At 42.0% G+C, this 20,563-nt stretch overlaps 1 protein-coding gene across 1 annotated transcript in view; it reads left to right on the forward strand.

Annotated features, from left to right (window-relative positions):
- The first annotated feature begins 31 nt into the window (after positions 1–31).
- pex5la (peroxisomal biogenesis factor 5-like a) overlaps positions 32–20,563 on the forward strand; it is a 116,159-nt gene continuing 95,627 nt past the window's right edge. The window contains exon 1 of the mRNA XM_037114268.1: positions 32–657. Within this exon, the coding sequence (XP_036970163.1) occupies positions 637–657 (21 nt within the window). The 5' untranslated portion in view covers positions 32–636. The remainder of the gene's footprint in view (positions 658–20,563) is intronic.

Raw genomic sequence — 20,563 nt, forward strand, 5'->3', positions numbered from 1 at the left:
TTTTCCTGACCTGCTCTGAGGTGTGTGTGAAATGCGCTTGTGTGCCTCCTTGTGGAGCACGTCAGCACTGGAGGAGGCACCGGAGGGCTGGGTCACAGGGAGTAGTTGGCAAACAGGAAAAGAGGAGCGCACTATAAGAAGAGACTGAACCCCGGGGAGCGTCAAAACATTTAAACCACACCGGAGAGAGGAGGAGAGGGAGACGGAGCGCAGTGAAGGACAGACACGGCGAAGCGTCCAGAATGAAGCGGTGATTTTTATTCCCACAAGGACCGCGAGGCTGCCTTCTTTTTTTAAAAAGAAAAAAAAAGAAAAAAACACACCCCAAACCGGTCCCTGTCACAAGCCAGCGTCAGCACACTGTGAAGGGGAAGGTAAAAAGTGAGGTCCGACGTCGCACTCCTCCTGCGCCCGGCGCGCCTCGGTGTCACCGCGCACATAAACGCTGGATGCGCACAAAGTGTCGGCTTCAGCACCTGAGGAGAGGACAGCTCCGCTCTGGACCTCCCGTCCGACGCAGCTCCCAACACAGCTGTTTGATGCGCACACTTCCAGGTCTGACAATCCGCTTCACAAGTCTGGAAGAAGTCTGAAGACCCGCTGACGGAGAGATCCGCGACCGACTGTGTGCTCAATATGTACCAGGGGCATTTACAGGTAAGGAGGCAGCCTCTTTTTGTTTCGCCCATTCGTCCATGAAAAGGGAAGTGTTGTTTTTAGTTGGGATGGGACTGACGTTGACGGGGCGCGCACCCACACGCATCCGAGTTCATGTCAAGGGCATTTATTTTTTATTTTTTCTTTTTTTTTTCTTTTTAAGAGGTACTGACGGTTAATGCTCCGACAGCAGGGACAAGGCTGGGAAACATTGTGCCCATTCTCATCTCCAGAGGGACGTGTTCTCCCATCAACCACTGCTGAAAATTTAGGTTCGTGGCAAAATTGCCTAAACTGCTGAGAATGGATGACCTAGGAGCTATAAATATATACATTCATTTCTAATGTCCATTGACAGCAGAGAGATATGATAGGTTGCACGTGCAGGCGCGTGCCAGATGTAAACAGGAGGTGAGCTTGAGGAGCAGGGCAGCCTCGAGTCTGGCAACAACAAATCATTGTTGAGTTTTTAAACGTGCATGCTTAGGGCTCACGTGACGTCGTGCAATCTGACGTCAGTTTCCATACAGCAAGAAAAAAAAACCCCAAAACAAACTACAGGACTAAACAAAATACAGTTCAGGAGAAGGGACTTGACACTGGAGAAAAAATGATCCAAGACGTGAGAAGAGAGGAGCGTCAAACACTGCATGTCTGATGTACAACATGATCACACAGTGTCAGGGCTTCTCCTCCAGTTTGGATGCATGGATTGAAATGAATACTGGTGGTTGACAAAGATACCTTGTCTCCCAGACAGTCGATTATGTAACAGAAAAAGACCACTCCTGAACTGACTTGGTGCTCGGGAGCATTAAAGACCAAGATTTAATATTTCATGATGGATTACTCAAGCAGCAGTATTCATTGAAAAATGCATGAAAAAGGCGGTCAGCAGTTCTCGTCTGCATTGTGTTTGTTCCGGGTCAACGAGGAGCCCATGATGCCGAGTTGAGACAATGTAATCAGTGCTGTCTCTGCAGCCACAGTGTCACATGTTTCATCCCATGATCTCCCACTTTCGGTGTTTCTCATCACATGCATGCGAGCCAGTACACTGTGCATTGTTCAGATCATGACTGAAACAGAACATCTTGTTTAAAATATAAGGCTGACTTAGCAACAAAAGGTATTGAACCTAAAACCATGATGCTCGTTGGTGTAACTGCTGCACTTTCTCCTTTAAGGTGTGTCTGTGTGTGTGTGTGTGTGTGTGTGCGCGCTCGTGTGTGTGTGCATGTGAATCTAGAGCTACCTGAGCCTCGGCCAGATCTTTGTCTCATACTGTAATGATGTATTGGCTGTGTGGGGAAAGGGTGTGGTTTGCAATACACGTATTCACAAAATACCAAAACTTTCTCATCATTTACTCAAATGCTCTGGAAGATATACATTTACACTGAGATGTTTTCCGCAAAAGTATTCTAAAAAGAGAGAGGTGAGGGTGCATGCTGTCGGAACACGGGGACTTCCCCGAAATGTGAGCCGGGGGCATCTTATTCGACTTCCAGTGTATGAACTGCTTCGAAACTTGTCAGGAATGTTGAGCATGCCCTCTAAAATCTTCCCTTTTACATAATTCTCCACGTCCCCAAATGCTGGCTCGAGGCATAAATCATTAAGGGTTGCGAATCTCCGCAGCTTGGAAATCTTAATGAAGCTCATACTGTACACGCTTCCTGATGCAGCAGCGACGGAGCATCAGTCAGTCGCTCGTAATCAGAGCTATCAGATTTCCTTCCTCACGGTAGATACACTTGTAAATCCCTCTTTATTACATGATTGTCAGTCAAAAAGATTTGTCAGCTTATGGTGCTGCAGCTCAGGAGGCTGCTGGGCTGTGGGAACAAGATAAGGACGGCACAGCTTTCAGTTGGGTTTTTTTTTTTATTTCCCTGGATGACCTCCTCATCTCTGTGACCCAGAGCATCTTTCACGAAAAGGTTTTTTTTTTTTTTCCATGAACACACTAACATTTTTGCACAAATTATGTGGATCTGCACACAATGATGCAATATTCAGTGGATCAAATATCTTGGCATGAGTTTCCTCGACGACGCCAGAGCTCGTCCTTGTGGTTGGCATGTGTGGAATCGGGCTGTGCATGGATAATATCTGAGCTTGGCATAACTGGTGTTGCCTGGCAGAAACATAATACTGGACTCAATTTCAGTAATCATTAACATTTGTATCGTGTTTCTGTATTACGAATGGGGTCACCGTCGGCGTACCACAGTTGCGTCGTGCATGAAATGAAATGAGCATTGTTCCTGTTTATCCGCGAGCATGGGATCGCCTTCCTGTATCAAGTGTGGGAAGAGATTGATGGTGTTTAAGAAAAGTGATTCAGAGGTGTGGATGTCAGCCTCATTCTCTTTTCAGTGAAGGCGCAGCCAAAGATGCTGCGAGGCGAGCTGATTCAGCTGATTCGGCTGCTCAGAAGAGATATTGTTCCCGTCAACGCTCTGTGTATTTCTGCATTGATGAACTGCACCTAAGGAAGACCTTGACGTTGTCTCCGTCCACCCTCCCACAGACGGCACTTTCTCATAACGTTATAGATCGCTGCATAATTGCTGGCCTGCTTGGGTATTCCTGTTTACTGGGAGTCTACTAACGAGAGCGTTTGTACTTTGTGTATAAAACACATCCAGGCTTAATGGATGTGATGCTCCAAGGCCTGTGGATATTTGCTCAGTTAAGCACAACATGATTACATAATTCGATTACCATATTCCATGTCCCCCGGGGTAAGACTTGGATGAGCGATACCGTTGATCAAGTCTCTGAAGATCCCGGTCGTTCGCACCGTCTTTTCATTAAGCTCCCGGTTTGTTTATGCAGTTTGGTTTGTCAGGTGAAAGATTGCTTGTTTAAAGGTTGTCGTCAAGCGCTCTGGGGGACTCAGAAAGGCCAATGATATAAACTAGTGTAAAATCACTGAGGGGTTCAGAATTATACATTTCCCCATTTGCGTTTCCTGTTTTCTGTTTCGTTGGTGTGGTCATTTGTGGCAACTCAGTGCACGTCTTTGTGTTTTTGATATCTCTCCTCATCGTCCAAGAACTGTGTCTCAAAGGACACTGAAGCCCTGACAGATTCTTTTTACAGCAGTCTGACACATTAAAATGCTCTTAATTAGCATAATCAGACGTGTCTTATGAGATGCAAATACCGTTTTTACAATTCCTAATGATTTAAAATATTCCAATCAATGCTAAAAAGGAAAAACGAAGCGGTGTTTGTTGCAGGAGAGCCTCTCGGAGAGAATAAACAGGCGGTGGAAACAAGAGCACGGCAATCAATCAAATCAATAAGTCGACACGCAAGTCGACAGCAGATCACAACACCAGCAGGGGTCTTTATGCAAGCATGCGGCGCTCCACAAGCGCTTATCAATCATAGCGGCACAGTCCAGCGGGCCGCCTCTCGCTGATGTTGACGCATGTCTTCTAAAGCTCTTTCAAGAGGCTTTCATCCAGTCTGGGCAGCCCACCGGCAGGACAAAGGGGTCCAAAACACTTTTTTTTCCACTCAGACTCTTTTAAAGTCTCCTTGATTTAATGAAGCATGGTCTTGATTAAGAGTGATTTAATAGCCTCGACTATTTCAGGAGCCAGGATAATGAGTGAAATCAGGTGGTATCCGGCTGGAACGAAAAGCTCCACAGACAGCTATGCTCTCCTTGTTGGAGACGCGTAGTAGGGCAGGAGGGAGCATGGCCCAGAACCGTTCAGCCACCGTGTTTGGGAGCCTACAGAGTCAGGAAATGACCAAAGTCATAAAAAAAAATAAATATACGTCAACACCAAAGAAGAGAGGAGAGGAGCAGAAACAAGGTCATTGTTTGACAGCCGGGCTGAAAGGTACGCTTGCGAGGTCGAGTGCAGTGGAGGTAAATAGTTTTATCTCCAGCTTTAATAACTTGGGTTTCGTTCCAAACAAAATATAAGAAATCGTTTGGAAAAACTGTGGAGAAATAAATGTTTTCAGCCTTCGCACTCAAACTGGGACAACATACTCAGTGCATGTTATCTCCGTTTGTGCTCACGTCACACATTGTTTTTGTGGTTTGATTGTGTTTTTAAATATTCATTTGAATGGCATGTGGGGAGGAATTATAAACAAAACCTCTTGCCACCACTTGTCTTTGTGTCGCCTACGTACTGTACAACTTCCAAAGCAGTCCGATGGCTGCACTGATCACATTACACGACTGTTTAACAATGGGGGTATCTCGGAGTTGCTGTGGCTTGCGCGTAACATGAGTAACGACTGATCGGCAACACGGGGTCACAAGTCTAACGTGTGAATACTGGGAATCTCTCATCCTCCCTGGTTGGGTAGTTAAGGCTCTGTAGAGGTCCTGAGCAGCTTTCGGTGCTTGTAGTTTCTGGGCTGTCTTCCTCAAAGGTGTCGGCATGTAGTATGTTGATAAAAGAATTCTGCGGAGGCAAGGCTGGGTGGAATGATAGAGCAGTCTTTATTGAGACAAACTTCGGTTAGCCGAGCGTCCGAGCAGAGTGTGGCCCCACATCTGATGTTCTCCAAACAGGGCAAAGTAATGCCAAACGTTTTTGCCCTCTTGCCCTATCAGAACTCCTACGCCTTCGATCTTAGGAATTCTACCAAATGCCACCCCCCTTCTCTTCCTGTGCGAGGGTTTTTAGAGTCCCTTTCTAGCACACACCCACTTCTCCTAATTGGTCACTTTGGTAAATTATCCAATGGACTAAAAGAGGAGTTGACTTGTTTCCCTCGTAACTCATCTAACTTGGCTGCATTCAACTTCATGTCTTGTCCCCAAAATGACCCAAGTGGGTTTCCTGCTCTTCTACGGGCACAAACACAAACATTTGAGCATCTCCCACCATCTGGCGTGGGGGTCAATCTTAGGTTTACTGCTTTATCCTGGTCTGCCACCTGATAACCTTTGGCACTTACACAGTTACCACTCTGACCCCTGGAGCTGTAAATCCACTCTATTTGTATTCTTAACTCACATGAGGAGAAACAATTAGTAACCCAAGATGTGTAGAAAACACACAGATACTACATAATTCCCCCCTTCGAGACCCACTAGGTCTCGAAAAAAGCCTCCCAGCACATCTGCAATCATACTCCTTCAACCAGCTCCTGTCATAGTTTGTCTGTTTTCAATAAAGTCCTCCTCATCCAATCCTGTTGTTAAGTTCAGAGTCCTATTTTTGTTTTTATGTGAACTTCAATTTAGGGAAAACTAATTACTTAACTTCTTATTAGGCCCTATAGCACATTATTTTGAGTTACTTTATGACTAGATAAGCTCACTATTTATCCTAATCAGGTCGAATTCGGCTACCCTTAGCCTCATCTGCAGGACTCCCCTCAGGTACACTTTTTCAGCAAGCTCTGAAAAATAGTTCTTATTCTCGAAATCTTTGCCTATGGCTTCTCATGTGTAGTTGTAGGGGAATCTCACAGATCAGCTGTTGCATCCCATTCCAAAAATATACCCCTCCTAAGGAGTATCAAAAAGAAATAGGAAACCTTACTAATCAACTATGGAGCATCCACGCCTTCAAGCCAATCTAGGCGAAGAGACTCCTTTGTAATTTACAAGTACCAATTACCATTTATACTCTAATTGAATGACCATATGCCAATCGGTCATTGGACTCCAAACTTTTTACATGTCCTATTTTCCAATGTTATCAAAATGTATATATCACCATGTGATGATATAAGAAGTAAAACCTAATTAAAGTGTTAAGATTATTGCTCATTCCATACGTCACAGAATTTCAACAAAACACAACATTCACATCATGACATATGGATATACGTATGAGAACACAGAAACCTGTCTAACTCTACACAACGAAGCAAGCATGTCATCCTGTTGTATCCACTGAATACTCGTTCTTCAGCAGCATTGCTATTTAGAGTGGCATGTTGTCTGTAACACTCTGAATCGATGAATTCTCTCTCAGTCTTGTATATTTACTCATACACCTTTGTCATGTCATACTAATCTCGTGATGTAGCCTAAAATTAGCACTGGATAACCACTATACAACCCCAATGTCTTCCATATTATACATTTTCCAAATTTCAAATGTTTCAATTTCATTTCTTACATTCAATCTGTAGTTTTGCATCAATAATTTACTGATCCCCATTCAAAGTTTGGACACTTTTGGACACAGTTCTTGTCATCAACAATTCATCTGTTGTTTCATCCACATACTAATTAACATACATCAAATAACATTTTTATTCAATTGTTTTTTCCTAAACTCCCTGAAACAGTCTTTCCTGTTTCCTTTAAATCATGTTATGAATTGGTGTCACTGGATCTTCTTTGGTATTCATTGCCTGTGAGGACATTTACGACATCTTCCCCTGGTGCTCCAGTGCTTCCAACTTCTTGGCCCTGGAGAGATAGATGTAAAAGCAGCTACCTTTGGAGATGCTCTGGGTCAGCAAACCTGTATGAACTTCATATCTGTGTACCACTACACAGACAGGTAGACATTATTGATATTCAAAAGTTAGTGTTAATTTTGACATCCTTCCTTGTTCCTAGAAAGAAAAACCTCAAGTTATCGCCACATTTTCAGCTGCCTGATCAGACATGTTATTATATAATTGCTTATGGGACATGAGGAGATCCATTGGTCAGAAGTTTCACAGCAGAATTATCTGAAAGGAAAATCAAGTTGGGGTTAATGAGGGGTATATCAAAAATGCTTTGTTGGTTTGGCGAAGTATCGGCCATTGTCAGATATGGATGTGGTTCTCCATCCGGACCTGCAGGAATCAAAGCTAGTCTCTTAAGGAATGTACATCATTTTAGAGTAACATGCGAAATTGTTAGTAACACCTTTGTTAGTTCCACACTCATGCTTTGGTTAAAAGAGTAATTTTTCTCCTCCGGGAGAAGCATGCAAAACATGAACAGTCAGATAACACAAGATTATATCAGCTATGGCCATAACTTTTTGGAAAAAGCAGCTGTTACCCCCCTTTGACAAATTTCAAAAACTTAACAAGAATATCGGTGGTTTGAGAGGCCTAATCAAGCTTGATCTAAGTCAGTATATTTAAGTCAGTAGAGGTTACCTCGGCCTCACAAGTCAGTCAACGTCAGTCTTGGTCAAATGTTTCCCCCATGTGTAAAGTCATACATAGGTTGGGAGATCTCCACAAAATTATAAATCCATGGACAACAATAGCCTGTTAAATCCAATAAGGCAATCGTTTGTTTTCTTTCACAGTTTTTGAACATCCAAAATTGTCTGGATGTGATCGGAACCCAATTCACGATTCTCCGGAGTGTAATAGCGCCTTAAATTTTATGAAATAAGTTGCAACTTTGTCCTTCAAAACTTTAGGACTGTTTTCTGCCAGAAAACAAAGAAGAGACCTTGTCTCAGTTTAACCATGCCCCTGTATAGGAATACCTATACGCAATCCTTGTCCACATCTGAACATGTGCATTATCACACAATGACCACTAATGTTCCCCTCTCAGTTCCACAGCAAACAGAGATAAATCGGAGATGGAAACCCTATGGCATCTGTATCCAAAAATGAACTTCACCATTAATATGGTTAATATTACACCATCTACTGGATGCTAACCAGCTTCATTTATGACTTCAGGATATTTTAATTAACTCCACCCCCCTTTGATTTATTCAGGCAAGACGATACAGGGCGAGATCAGCGATTCAACAATGGCACCTTGATTCATAATAGACTGAACAACAAAAGCAATGACCTCAGCAGCTTTAGGGATAAATGGATGTTGTCTTAACATAATCTATGAGTTTGATTTGACTGGACAATAACAAAATTTGCCTATATAAATCTCTTACATTTCCAAACTGAACTTTTGTTTAAGGCCATCAAACTATCAAATATTATTAACAGCAATGCTTAGTCTTTAGAGATCAATCACTGTTTCTGTGTACGTGTGCACCTCATCCTTATTCATTTCCAATCTTGTTCTTATCTATGTACTGCTCAATGCTCTGACCTTCTTTAAACATTCTATACTTACTTTTACCTTTCAATGGCAACACCCCATTTGTCTGCCCTTATTTCAGTGCCTATAAAGGTCAGATATATTTCCTAATTTCCCCTTCTATTCCTCATGTTTCGGTGACTCACTGGGACAGATTTGCCTAAACATCCAGTGAGCTTATCGTTCCCACAAACTTCACAATCACTCTGATCTTCTCATACGCTGGATCTCATCAAATAAACACTTTATGTAGTCTATTCAGCCAAGTGAGTTGTTTGACACCTTCGTTCTAAACAGCGCCAATTTATAGCATGTAGGCTGTAAACTAGTCCCTGAATATCACCAGACTCACACTGTTGGTCCTGTAGATTGACCCAGACCACGTTCTCTTTCTTTTTCAAGATGTGATCCTACTAAGACCACTTATATTCTCCTTGGTCTTTGGACTATATTCTATGTATAGGGGAAAGAGGCCGAAATCTCCTTCAATCTTCACCTTCCTGTGGCTATTAAACCATTTCCTTCTGAACTCCTTCACAAACACCTTTTCTCCAGGTCTCCCTCTGTCTCTTTTTCTTTCTTCTCAAGCCTCTCTAGCACCTCCTTCTGCTTTTGCCTGTTGGAGACATATGTAAATATACTCCCATGTAAATCAGTCAAATATTTAAATTACACCTTCCTCTTTTTTTTTTGTCCAATAGGGATTGATTCTGTCGTAATTTGCTTGAGCGACACGCCATCAATGCAAGCTGAAGCGCCACTACCCAATTTAGACCTGTGTGTTGGCAGATTTTAACAATTTGGATTTTGAGGACACTATAAATTTTTGCAGACGTCTTGGTTTTGAGGAGATGATAAACCACTCCTACATGTTGTTGAGTTCACGATTTTTGTACAATCATATTTACAATTTTATCCACAAACTCTCTCCCATTATCTGTAAATATGTGATCTGGAAGTCTCCATCGGCTTATGACCTCCCAACATAAGAACTTGGCAACAGACTGAGCTGCCTTCTGCTTGGTAGGACAAACCTCAGGCCTTTGCTAAAATTTGTATCTGTTTTTTCTTCAATTGATTTTATTATATCAACAAAGTCCCTGACTAGCTCGTACGTATAATCTCTTGGAGTCCGAATATAACCAGAAGGGACCATCACCCCTCTGGAATTTTTTCTCTTACCTTCCCCCCTTGCAACATGGGCTTGCCCATTTGCTTCTAGACAGCATCTGGTGGTCTCTTCAATTTGGGGTCGGCAAATATTCAACAAATCTACTGTGGTGCGTTCTGCTAGAATGACATCCTCTCCTTCCTATAGCTCCTGATGTTCTACAAATGTATCATGATTCTCCTTCACCATGCTTGTATTGAATAGAAGTTATGTTATTTTGCAGCTTGACTTTGGAACCTCTTTTGGAAAATAAACTCACTCAATCAAATAGTAAACTGGTCTAACAGGCTGGTTATTGAGCCATAGCTCAACTTGGAGACCCTGTATACACAACAGCCATAGCGCCTATGTGGTCTAATTCTAAATGGCAAGTCCTGTTCATGCACACTAATTTTCAGCTTCTCTTTTGTAAGCACAGTTCAGCCTGCTGTTTTCAGTTGGTTATTCATTGCTGTAACTATTGTATTACTAATTACTTATAGTTTGCCTCTCATGTATATTTTACAATCTGAACATTTTTACTGACTAATTCTGTTTTTCTTTTCACTATTAGTATTTTAGTTCCGTTCAATATCTTTGACTGATCTGGACCAGTAAGAACTTTTTAATTCATATCGCTTCTTGTAATTTTCACTCTACTAACTTAGGTATATGATGTGTGAGGTGTCTCTATGTTCTTTTCCTGTATGTAAAACCAAACAATTACTAGTATTCAACACTAAAATGGGAACTCTGCAGAAGGATTTAACACTGCACAGTATATAGCCTTTGGAGGAGTTCAAGCCACCCAGGCATGTGGATCAGGTACATCTGCTGGAAAGTCAGCCAAACAGCCAAACGTTTCTTTACAGGCAACAATGGTGTGTTGCTCTGAGGAGTCTTAGTTATCTACAAGACGTGTTTGTAGTAGCCCTTTTGTTTGTGATATCGTCCCCTGGATTACCTCCTCCTCTGTTGGGTACTAGTTCTTCCGTGGAGGCCAGGTTCTGGGTTGGAGCTCGACTTCTGCCGGTCAGGCTGACTTCCTGAGTCCAATGTCCGTGCTGTGTCCGTAAACAACCGTTTGTAGCTGTCCCAGTCCTTGGGTGGAGATCATCATTTTCATGAGCTCCTGGTTTTTACTCTCCCAAATGGCAGAGTTTTCTTTTGTTGGAACAGAAGCGGCTTCTTCTGTTTCTGCCATCATTTCTCTCACATGTTCTTGTTCATAATCCTTGATTAAGAGTCATGTGTAGGATGTCTCCTTCAATGTCATGTTCTTTGCCAAGATATTCATCCTTGTTTGTTCTCATGGGTGCTTCTTGTGGTCCCACAACTATGCAACTGAAGCTGAGCAGAGTTTGTTTTGAGTGGCGACTTATCCATTCATCTGAACCTGACTGAGCCGCACACCTGAAGTACCTGATTCCTCCGCAAGCTTCTTCCTCTTCTCTTTCTATCTCTGATTTTCAAACAACTCCAAGATACCGAGCTTTGTCTGTCTCTCCTCGTATAAACAGTAGTATCTCTATATTAAATGGGACTCCTGTTGAAAGTTGTCCAGTTACAAATATCTGAATATCTGGATAGATAATAAGCTATCTTTTAAATTCACATTACTGAACCAACTAAAATCTAGATGATCACTGATTTATTATAACCTAGCTTGCCTTACTTTGAAATATAAAAAACAACTTGTTCAGGTCCCCCCTTGTTTCTGCTCTAGATTATGCTGACGTCATTTACATTCAAGCTGTTCTCCCCCCTTTGAAACCCCTTGAGGCAGGTATCATTTTGTACTTTGTTTTATTACAGGTGATGGGTTTAGAACTCATCACTGGGTCCTTCACGACAAAATTGGATCACCATCTATATCTGTAAGGAGGGAACAACACCACATGATTCGTATCTACAAGGCCCTACTGAGTGTTTTATCTAATTATCTTACCAATTTTATCTCTTTTAGAAATTGAAATGCTTACACTTGTTCACTGGAGTCCTTGATTTTAGACATTCCTACTATAAGAACCATATTCAGAAAGACTGTGATTTATAGTCCGCTCTTAAGCTGAATCATCTTATTTCTTTAGATATTTCCCAAAATATCTGTTGTTCAATGTTCTGCAGTCTGAATGTAATCGTGATTTATCATGTTGTGTATGCGTATTCATGTATTTTGTACCCTGGGCATCCTTAGAAAAGACAGTTGTGCCCACTTGAGCTTCCTGGAAAAATTGAGGCTTAATTTATTCGTTAAGGATTTCATTCACCGGTTAAGGTTGACCAATTTCCAGTCAGCGCTTATGCCCTTTCTCTGATATATCTGCAATCTCTTTTATGAAGACGTTGCTTTTTTGTACCACACCAACAGGGGTAGATGCTCTTGAAATTCCTGAGCCCATCAGGATTGACAGTGTGAAATTCTATCCTTCTACTTTCTTGTTCATACATTTTTAGATACTGTTAAAAAGGATAATTACCCCTTTCAGGAAGTTACTCAAATCCAAATACATCGATCAAAACTGTGTTCCCAGAACACTGTGTCACCAGAAACACCTCTTAAGAAACAATGGAGTAAATTTGCGAACCGCAGTGAGAGCCTGTAATGTATCGCCTTTAAAAACTGTAACGTTTCTGGACTCGACTGTCTGTGAGGATAGAAGGAAAATAGAAACCTAAAAGTTCATCAGCTTTTCCTGAGGACTGATAACTGTCACTGACGTCTGTGCCAGTCTTTCCACTGTTTATGTCCTCCAATAATTATAAACTAATTCAGACATCAGATACTGAATCATCCAAGATTGAATCAAATCCTATACTCAAATAATGAAATTGCTATCAACAACCAATGATCTGCTGTAGCTGATCAGTCAATTACCAAGCTCTACTTGTGACTCTTCCCTTATTCGTGTTCCCCTTGTATATTCAATAACACTGTGAGCATGTAAATGTTGTCGCCTTAAACGTCTGTGAGTTTATGAGCATGTGCGTCTCTGTCTTCTTAGGGTTATCTCAGGGGGTGTATCCGTGTGCGTGTCCTAAAGGGGTTTGTGGATAAGATCGCACTAGCCTGACAGATTTAGCGTGGGTCACGCAGGCGGATGTCACGAGCAAACCTAACCGGTGTCCGGTGATTGTTGTACGTCTCCCGACCTTAGATGTTATGTCTTCTTTCTCGGACTCTCGCGTCCCCGGTATATAGAGAGAAGTAGATTAAAAAACACAAATGAAGACTGTTTCATCCATAGGGCAAGCCAAAACTCAATTCTTTATCATCACCCAAACAATATAAACATCATGCAGGTTTAGTTTAACATCGCTATCATGTTATTAAGGCGGATCCAATGTATTTCAAAAAACTCGGAGGTAAAATCATTGAAGCTTTAAACAGTTAACACCGGTTATCCGTATGTAAGTGTGGGAGGGGGAGTAACTCCACACTCGCAGCGACGCTCTCTCTGTCTGCGCGTTCACACACCTGCTGTATTCTCTGTGTCCTCTCTCTCTGTTACGCGGTCACGCGCCCTCTGCACTCCTCTCAACCTCAACGAGTCAAAGACAGCTGGATCAACTCATTGTCAATCCTAAATCAACCCTTTTTATCTGCCAACATTCAGACCGCCATTTTAGATCAAAACTATTTTTAATTTATAAATTTCGATTTAATCATTTGCTCTGAGGAGGTGTTTTAGAGCAAACTCAATGTGTATGATTTGATTTTACTCCCTGTACGAAAATATCCAGGCTCCACTACATATATGTCTAACTAATCAGCTGTGGATAACCCAAATTTCCCCAATATATTTAAATACCCAATCCTGTCAGTACTGTGGTTTGGTGTTTGTCACACTACTCCAATCATGCATTTTTAGCTGTCTCCTATCTTCAGATTTAATGATTTATGTTTTAACTTTTATGTCAAATTTCTTTTTACAAATACTTAGGCTTGAGATATTACTTTTCTCTAATTGAACTAATTTTCCTTCACTTCGCATCAGGGCTTCCCCCTCTAATATGTGGGGGCTACTGTGCATAAAGGCCATTTCCATACTTTGACCAGCTACACCAGTCAGCCAAATAAACAACTGTCCGTACGTCCACAAATGTCTACTTACTCGTACTCCTTGAACTTCTCCACCAACAAATCAAGCATCATCCCCAGTTAATTACTCATCCTCTGCTTGATAACGGCTAAGAACACCCCACTGGATTCCTCTGATCAACAGTCAACTAGGATGCATTGCCTTTAGTCACACAAATCATATATGCGTGTTTTAATCTTATATTTGACTTGCTATCAACTTTCCCACCTACTTTCTGCATCTTCTCTCCGCATAATATCCCTTTAGCTCTCCTTATTGCCTCTACTCTTTCTCCTTCAGGTGATCAATGGTGCTAGTCATGCATAAGACTTATAACTTTATTGATAGGGAAATCTCCAAACCACCAATTCCTCCTTTCCTTTGCTATACAGCTAATACAGCTAATTAACACCAAGTAATATTTCCTTCATGTGAACTTCTGTGCAGTTCTGCATAGATTTAATTCTATTTCACCTAAATTTTAGTCCTTCAAGATCTAATTCGGATTTACAGTAACAACTTTAGCTGAAGGTACAAATCACCTATAAGGCAAAGGAAGGGCAGGAATCGTACTTCCCTATGGGTCATCCATCTAATATCCTATCTTTTGAATATCACGTTATCTATACAACACCTATGCATCGTATATGATATATTCTAATAATGCGCATTTATATAGATTACTTATAACTAATTCCATGGACAAACACTCAGCTTTCACATCAACTTTAGCTGACTCCTAACCCCCACACACAGCTTCAGAGGACACAATAAGCACTGAACACTTCACACCACTGGCGGGCCCCCTCTTTTTCCTTTAGACGAACAAACACAAACACTTATTCAGCTGAATTTCATCAGAGCTCTTCTACCTAACACATACTGCAACTTGGTTTGTTGGACTCAGAATACGGAAAACCGCCTCTAACAGCCCACCAAGTGCCAAACCACTTTAGATTAGAGTCCATGGGCGTCGCACGCACCCATAGACTTGTCGAATTTCTATTGTCACAACCATAAGTTTGATTTGACATAACATTTCTCTCTCATTCTAAATTTTTGTGGTCTTCATCATTTTTTTTTTTCCGGCCAGTCTTTTCTATTCTTTTTCTGTATTTGAGACAACTCAACCATGCAGCCAATGAAGACCAATGCCCCGCATGTCTTATGACAATGTTTGCCTGCATCGGATGGCCATCAATTCAGTCATTGCTGCCACAGCAGTTTCCCTTTTTCACTTATTCTCTATTTCTTTTCTCTATTCCTCTATTGTCAGCAATCTCTTTTCTCTATATTGTCTGACCATATCTTCTTCATTATATTTTTTTATTCTTTTCTGTCATTTTCTTTTCTTATTTATTCTTCATTATATTTTTTTATTCTTTTCTGTCATTTTCTTTTCTTATTTATTCTTCATTATATTTTTTTATTCTTTTCTGTCATTTTCTTTTCTTGTTTCTTCTTCACTCTTTGAGACAACTTAGCGCGTAGGAAATAGTGACTAATCTCACGCATGACTTCCAGCAAATGGCTCAGCGCCATACCTGCATCGTATTACCAATTAATTCATAAATCTCTACCGCATCAGTTACTCCTTTCCTCTTAATTTAGAAAATTTAGACAGAATCGTATCAACAAACTACACACCTGTTGCCCAGTTCCCCCCGTTTTGGTAATTTTCGGTTTGACAGATATTGGAAAACACACACACAGTCCCATCCAGGGCCTGAGTTTGACCCCTGGAGCGAAATGCTCACCTTGTTTGCCGGCTGGGGTGAAAGTCAGTCTCTGGACCACTGTCGTGTGTCCAAGTTGTCAAAAGCCATCCTGTTCGTGACGCCACCTGTAGTTTCTGGGCTGTCTTCCTCAAAGGTGTCGGCATGTAGTATGTTGATAAAAGAATTCTGCGGAGGCAAGGCTGGGTGGAATGATAGAGCAGTCTTTATTGAGACAAACTTCGGTTAGCCGAGCGTCCGAGCAGAGTGTGGCCCCACATCTGATGTTCTCCAAACAGGGCAAAGTAATGCCAAACGTTTTTGCCCTCTTGCCCTATCAGAACTCCTACGCCTTCGATCTTAGGAATTCTACCAAATGCCACCCCCCTTCTCTTCCTGTGCGAGGGTTTTTAGAGTCCCTTTCTAGCACACACCCACTTCTCCTAATTGGTCACTTTGGTAAATTATCCAATGGACTAAAAGAGGAGTTGACTTGTTTCCCTCGTAACTCATCTAACTTGGCTGCATTCAACTTCATGTCTTGTCCCCAAAATGACCCAAGTGGGTTTCCTGCTCTTCTACGGGCACAAACACAAACATTTGAGCATCTCCCACCATCTGGCGTGGGGGTCAATCTTAGGTTTACTGCTTTATCCTGGTCTGCCACCTGATAACCTTTGGCACTTACACAGTTACCACTCTGACCCCTGGAGCTGTAAATCCACTCTATTTGTATTCTTAACTCACATGAGGAGAAACAATTAGTAACCCAAGATGTGTAGAAAACACACAGATACGACATGCTCGAAAAGCGGACTAGAGGGAGACTAAGAGGGATTCCAGCAGACATCAGCAGCAGTTGTGCTGTAAGCTGATTGAGGGGGGACGGGGGTTTGTTGTTTCTTGTCCACATAGCATGAGAATTTGGTCCGTTTGCTGTTCACTGTCATCTGCACTCATGATGACAGATGTGTTTTTATGGACGATGAAAGGAGATGTCAGAGGAAGAGGCACACAATATCATATATTTATCTTTATTTTTATGTGCATTAAAATCTGAAGTTTCCCCGACACATGATGACATCCTGCTGAAATATCCCGTCATACATGGGGATAGAATTCATACTGTGATAGTCAGAGTTTGACGTATGTGTGTGTGTGTGTGTGTGTGTGTGTGTGTGTGTGTGTGTGTGTGTGTGTGTGTGTGTCTGTACAGGTATGTTGCAATAAATCTTCCCTGTTTTCAAAACAAATTTGGGGTTAATATACTTATCCAACACTGTCAAAACTTGAGCTGTGAGGGGACTGACACAATGAGATTTTGCTTCCTGAGTATTCGTGTCCTGTCGGTGTTCCCCTTACATATAATAAAGAATCATAAGTAGAGAGTATAGACTTCCTTGCATCTCCAAATTTGACTTGACAGGGATTCGTGAACCAAAAGTGAAGCATTTAATCATTAAGGCGAAGACTACATTTTTTTCGCCAAACTTTTGATGTCGCTGTGTCTCATCTTCACAGGTTATTCCCTCATGATTCAGTCTATCAATCTATGGTAAGAGCCGGAAGCCTTACATACTGCATGTTTATTAATAACCTTGAACTGAGTATTATCTGAACACTGATTCTCTGCTGAGGGAAACAACAATAGAGTAATAGAGCAGCTCCATCTCCTATTCATTATCTGGTTTAAGACATTCGTTAAATAATAGCTTGTGTCTTAAGTTTATGTAAATCAGCTGTCTGATAAATAATTGATATGATACTGACATGTTATTCCATATTTTGAAGGGCCCAAAATCTCCTTAAAAAACGACTGACTAAGGCTAAATTAAAATGGTTCAATTAGCATTGCCACTCAGCTGTCTTTTTATACTGAAATGGCTTTGTGATTTCGTGTGTCGATGTGTGGGGGGAAAAAAATGATGCAGAAGGGGAGTTTTATGTCAAGACGGAGTTGTTTCAAACATATGCACATGAATATTACTTCATGAGTAAAAAACACCAACTGTTACTGTGGCCCTTTGGGTAACAGCATCAACATCTCTGATACTAACAAACCAGGATGACGCCTCTGGCAACTGCACTACTGATGATAGTGCTAATTATATTACGCGTGAGGTGGAGAAGGATACATTGTGAATTTCACTATTTTTCATTTTTTTACAATAAAAAAAAATGATTAGGGCACCATCGCGCAGAAAGTTGTGATATGTGTAGTGAAGAGAGAGCACTTTGTCATGTTCTATCTACCAAAGGGGCATTCGGGAGTGTAAGTGTCAAGTTCTTTCTTTATAGTTTCATGAATAACTGAAAAGCTGATAATATATGGAGAATTTTAACTAAATAACAGAAGTCAGTAAGTGACCTAGACCCAACACAGGACCCAAACGCAGCAGACAGAGGCAGACAGTCTAAGAAACAAAATGCGGGCTTTAGTAACAAAGCCTGAGTCCAATAATCCAAAACCCAAACTGCATGCAAGAAAAAATGGCAGGCAACTAAAATGATGGCAACAAAAGTTGGAGAAAGTGAAGAGTAACTAAAGAGTAACCTGAGGACAAAGCAGGGGACCGAGGACAGATACAGGAAACACAGACAACCCGACAAAAAGCGAAGTCAGGAAGTGGGAAGCAAAACATGACACATGAGGACATAATCTACAAAATAAAACAGGAAATGGCTAAACTAAATCCTCAAGCCCATGACAATAATGGATTCATGGTGTAAGCCAGACTTGTGTTGCTTATTTTAGCTCAAATAAACTCATGCCTCTGGGTTCTGACAGAGAGGGCGACACAGGCTAAGTGTTATGGCAGCTCACAAGCCTCGCTCAACATCATGAGTCTCAGACTGGGTGTCATGGGGGCCGCCTTGAACCACGCACACGCATCCACACACCAAATGTCAACACAGTGTAGCGGGCTCTGTCAAACAAGCTGCCTGTATCTGAGAAGGGATGCGATCAACATGAAGCGCCCAAATTCACAGCTTTCACGGCTCGACATCATTCTCTCTGCTGGTAGATTTCCTCTGGGTGTCTTTCTGCTCTGAGTCGGTTAACACGGCGGCCCTCGCAGCCCCACATGGTGAGTCCCCTGAGCTACTGTACTAAGCCACATTCTTCCTTGCACAAAAGTAGGACAAGCCCCGGCATCTTTGTTACTCGGAGCAGAGGGCTGTGCAGAAGAGCGGGTAGCCCATCCATCTCTCTCGCCCAGCCCATTCATAACAGTCACTCTCCAACTGGGAATTAATTTGCTCCAGAAACCAGGCGTCTCAGCGTCGGAGTGGAGGGAGCATGTGTTTGGTCCTCTGGGGAGATATGAGCTGATCATGGATGAGAGCTGTTGATAAACAAATATGCACTTCACTGTGGCTGGTTTTTAGACACTTAGAGGGGCTGCCCACTGATGAGTTAGTGCCACCACTACATGCTGTGTCAGCTTACAAAATACATTGAATGTGCTCAGCATCCTGTCGAACTTGGACTGTACTTACACGTTAAATTCACTTCTCCTCATGTAATAATACAATTCACAGCAATCGAGATATCAAATTCAGTTTGCCTTTATGGAGTCAATTGCGGTACATTTCCTGTATCACAGTCGCTGCCATGAGCCGTGCGGTACAGCCACAGCTACTAGTGCAGCCATGTTGATGATCCAAGCCAATCAGTGGACCAAACACCAACTTCTGTCATTTTTACTGTCAAACACCTCTCTCTTACACTCACGCTGTACTCTAACTTTACCTCACGTCTCTCCTTCTGAGCCCCCCCTGGAACTCACCCTTTATGGAAGGCTCCCCCGCAGGATTCATTGTAATAACTTGGGTAGTGTTGAAGGTGCAACATGTTAAGAGGTCCTTCTCCAAACAAAAAGGGGCCAGCATAATACCGGAGTATCGCTCACTGCTGTTAACAGTGGCTTTGGACCAGCTACTTAGCATGCTATGCTAACTTCAGTCGGCATCACTGCAACACAACACATAGATGTCATGTTATCAACACTGCTATTTTTTTCTCATTCTGTTGATTTTTTTGTTGGTGGTGTTTGGTTTTTAAAATAGTTTCAGCTAGAAGTCGAACATATTGCACATTTCAGCTTTTAACTCAATGCATCATCAGGTCCGAACAGTCCGTTTGTCCAGTAGTTTTGGTTTATGACCAAATATACCTGACAATCAGACTTGGCTGTGGATTACTTAAAAACATAGCAAATGTGATACCTGCTCACCATCAGCATGTTGGCACTGTCATTGTGAGCATGTTAGCATGCACATACAGTGTCACAGCACTGCTAGCATGGCTGAAGACTGTGTAGCTTCCATCATTCGTCAATACAGACATGGACAACTGCACGGACTGGCACATGGATAGTGGATGCTGTGCTTTTCTTTTCATCTTACAATCGGGGGAAAGAAAGATCACGGTGACCTGACAGCAAGAAGAAGAGCTCATTTGTTCGATGTCCAAGAACCAGCAACAGGAGAAACCGAAAAAAAAAAAGAACTTATGACAATAGGAAAAGGATGGAGAGTACAGTACAAGCTTACACAATGAATACAGTTGAAACAAACTCAGACACACGTGCATGTAGTGTTTGTCTCACTCTAGAAGCTACAGTCAAGTCATATTGAATAGTGGGGACAGATTCACACATTTGTGAGGTGTATCCGAAGGCTGTTCCTGTACGGGGAAACACGCGAAGTGCTGCTCCCGTCTTCATCACGGCTATACATCATTTGCTGTTTTTGCCGGGAAAATCTGTTTTTTTCTCGCCTCCAGGAAGAGATGCTCATCTTTTGATTTGCCGACTCCCGACATCCTGCCTCTGGATTTGAACCTCACAACTCTATCTTCACCCCTCAGCCCTGCACAATAGCTCTTCCACTCTGAGCCAGTGATCTTGTCAGATAATTGCAGACGAACGCTGCGCAAAAAAAA

The sequence above is a fragment of the Acanthopagrus latus genome, chromosome 11 (genome assembly GCF_904848185.1).
Source record: "Acanthopagrus latus isolate v.2019 chromosome 11, fAcaLat1.1, whole genome shotgun sequence".
Taxonomy (NCBI): domain Eukaryota; kingdom Metazoa; phylum Chordata; class Actinopteri; order Spariformes; family Sparidae; genus Acanthopagrus; species Acanthopagrus latus.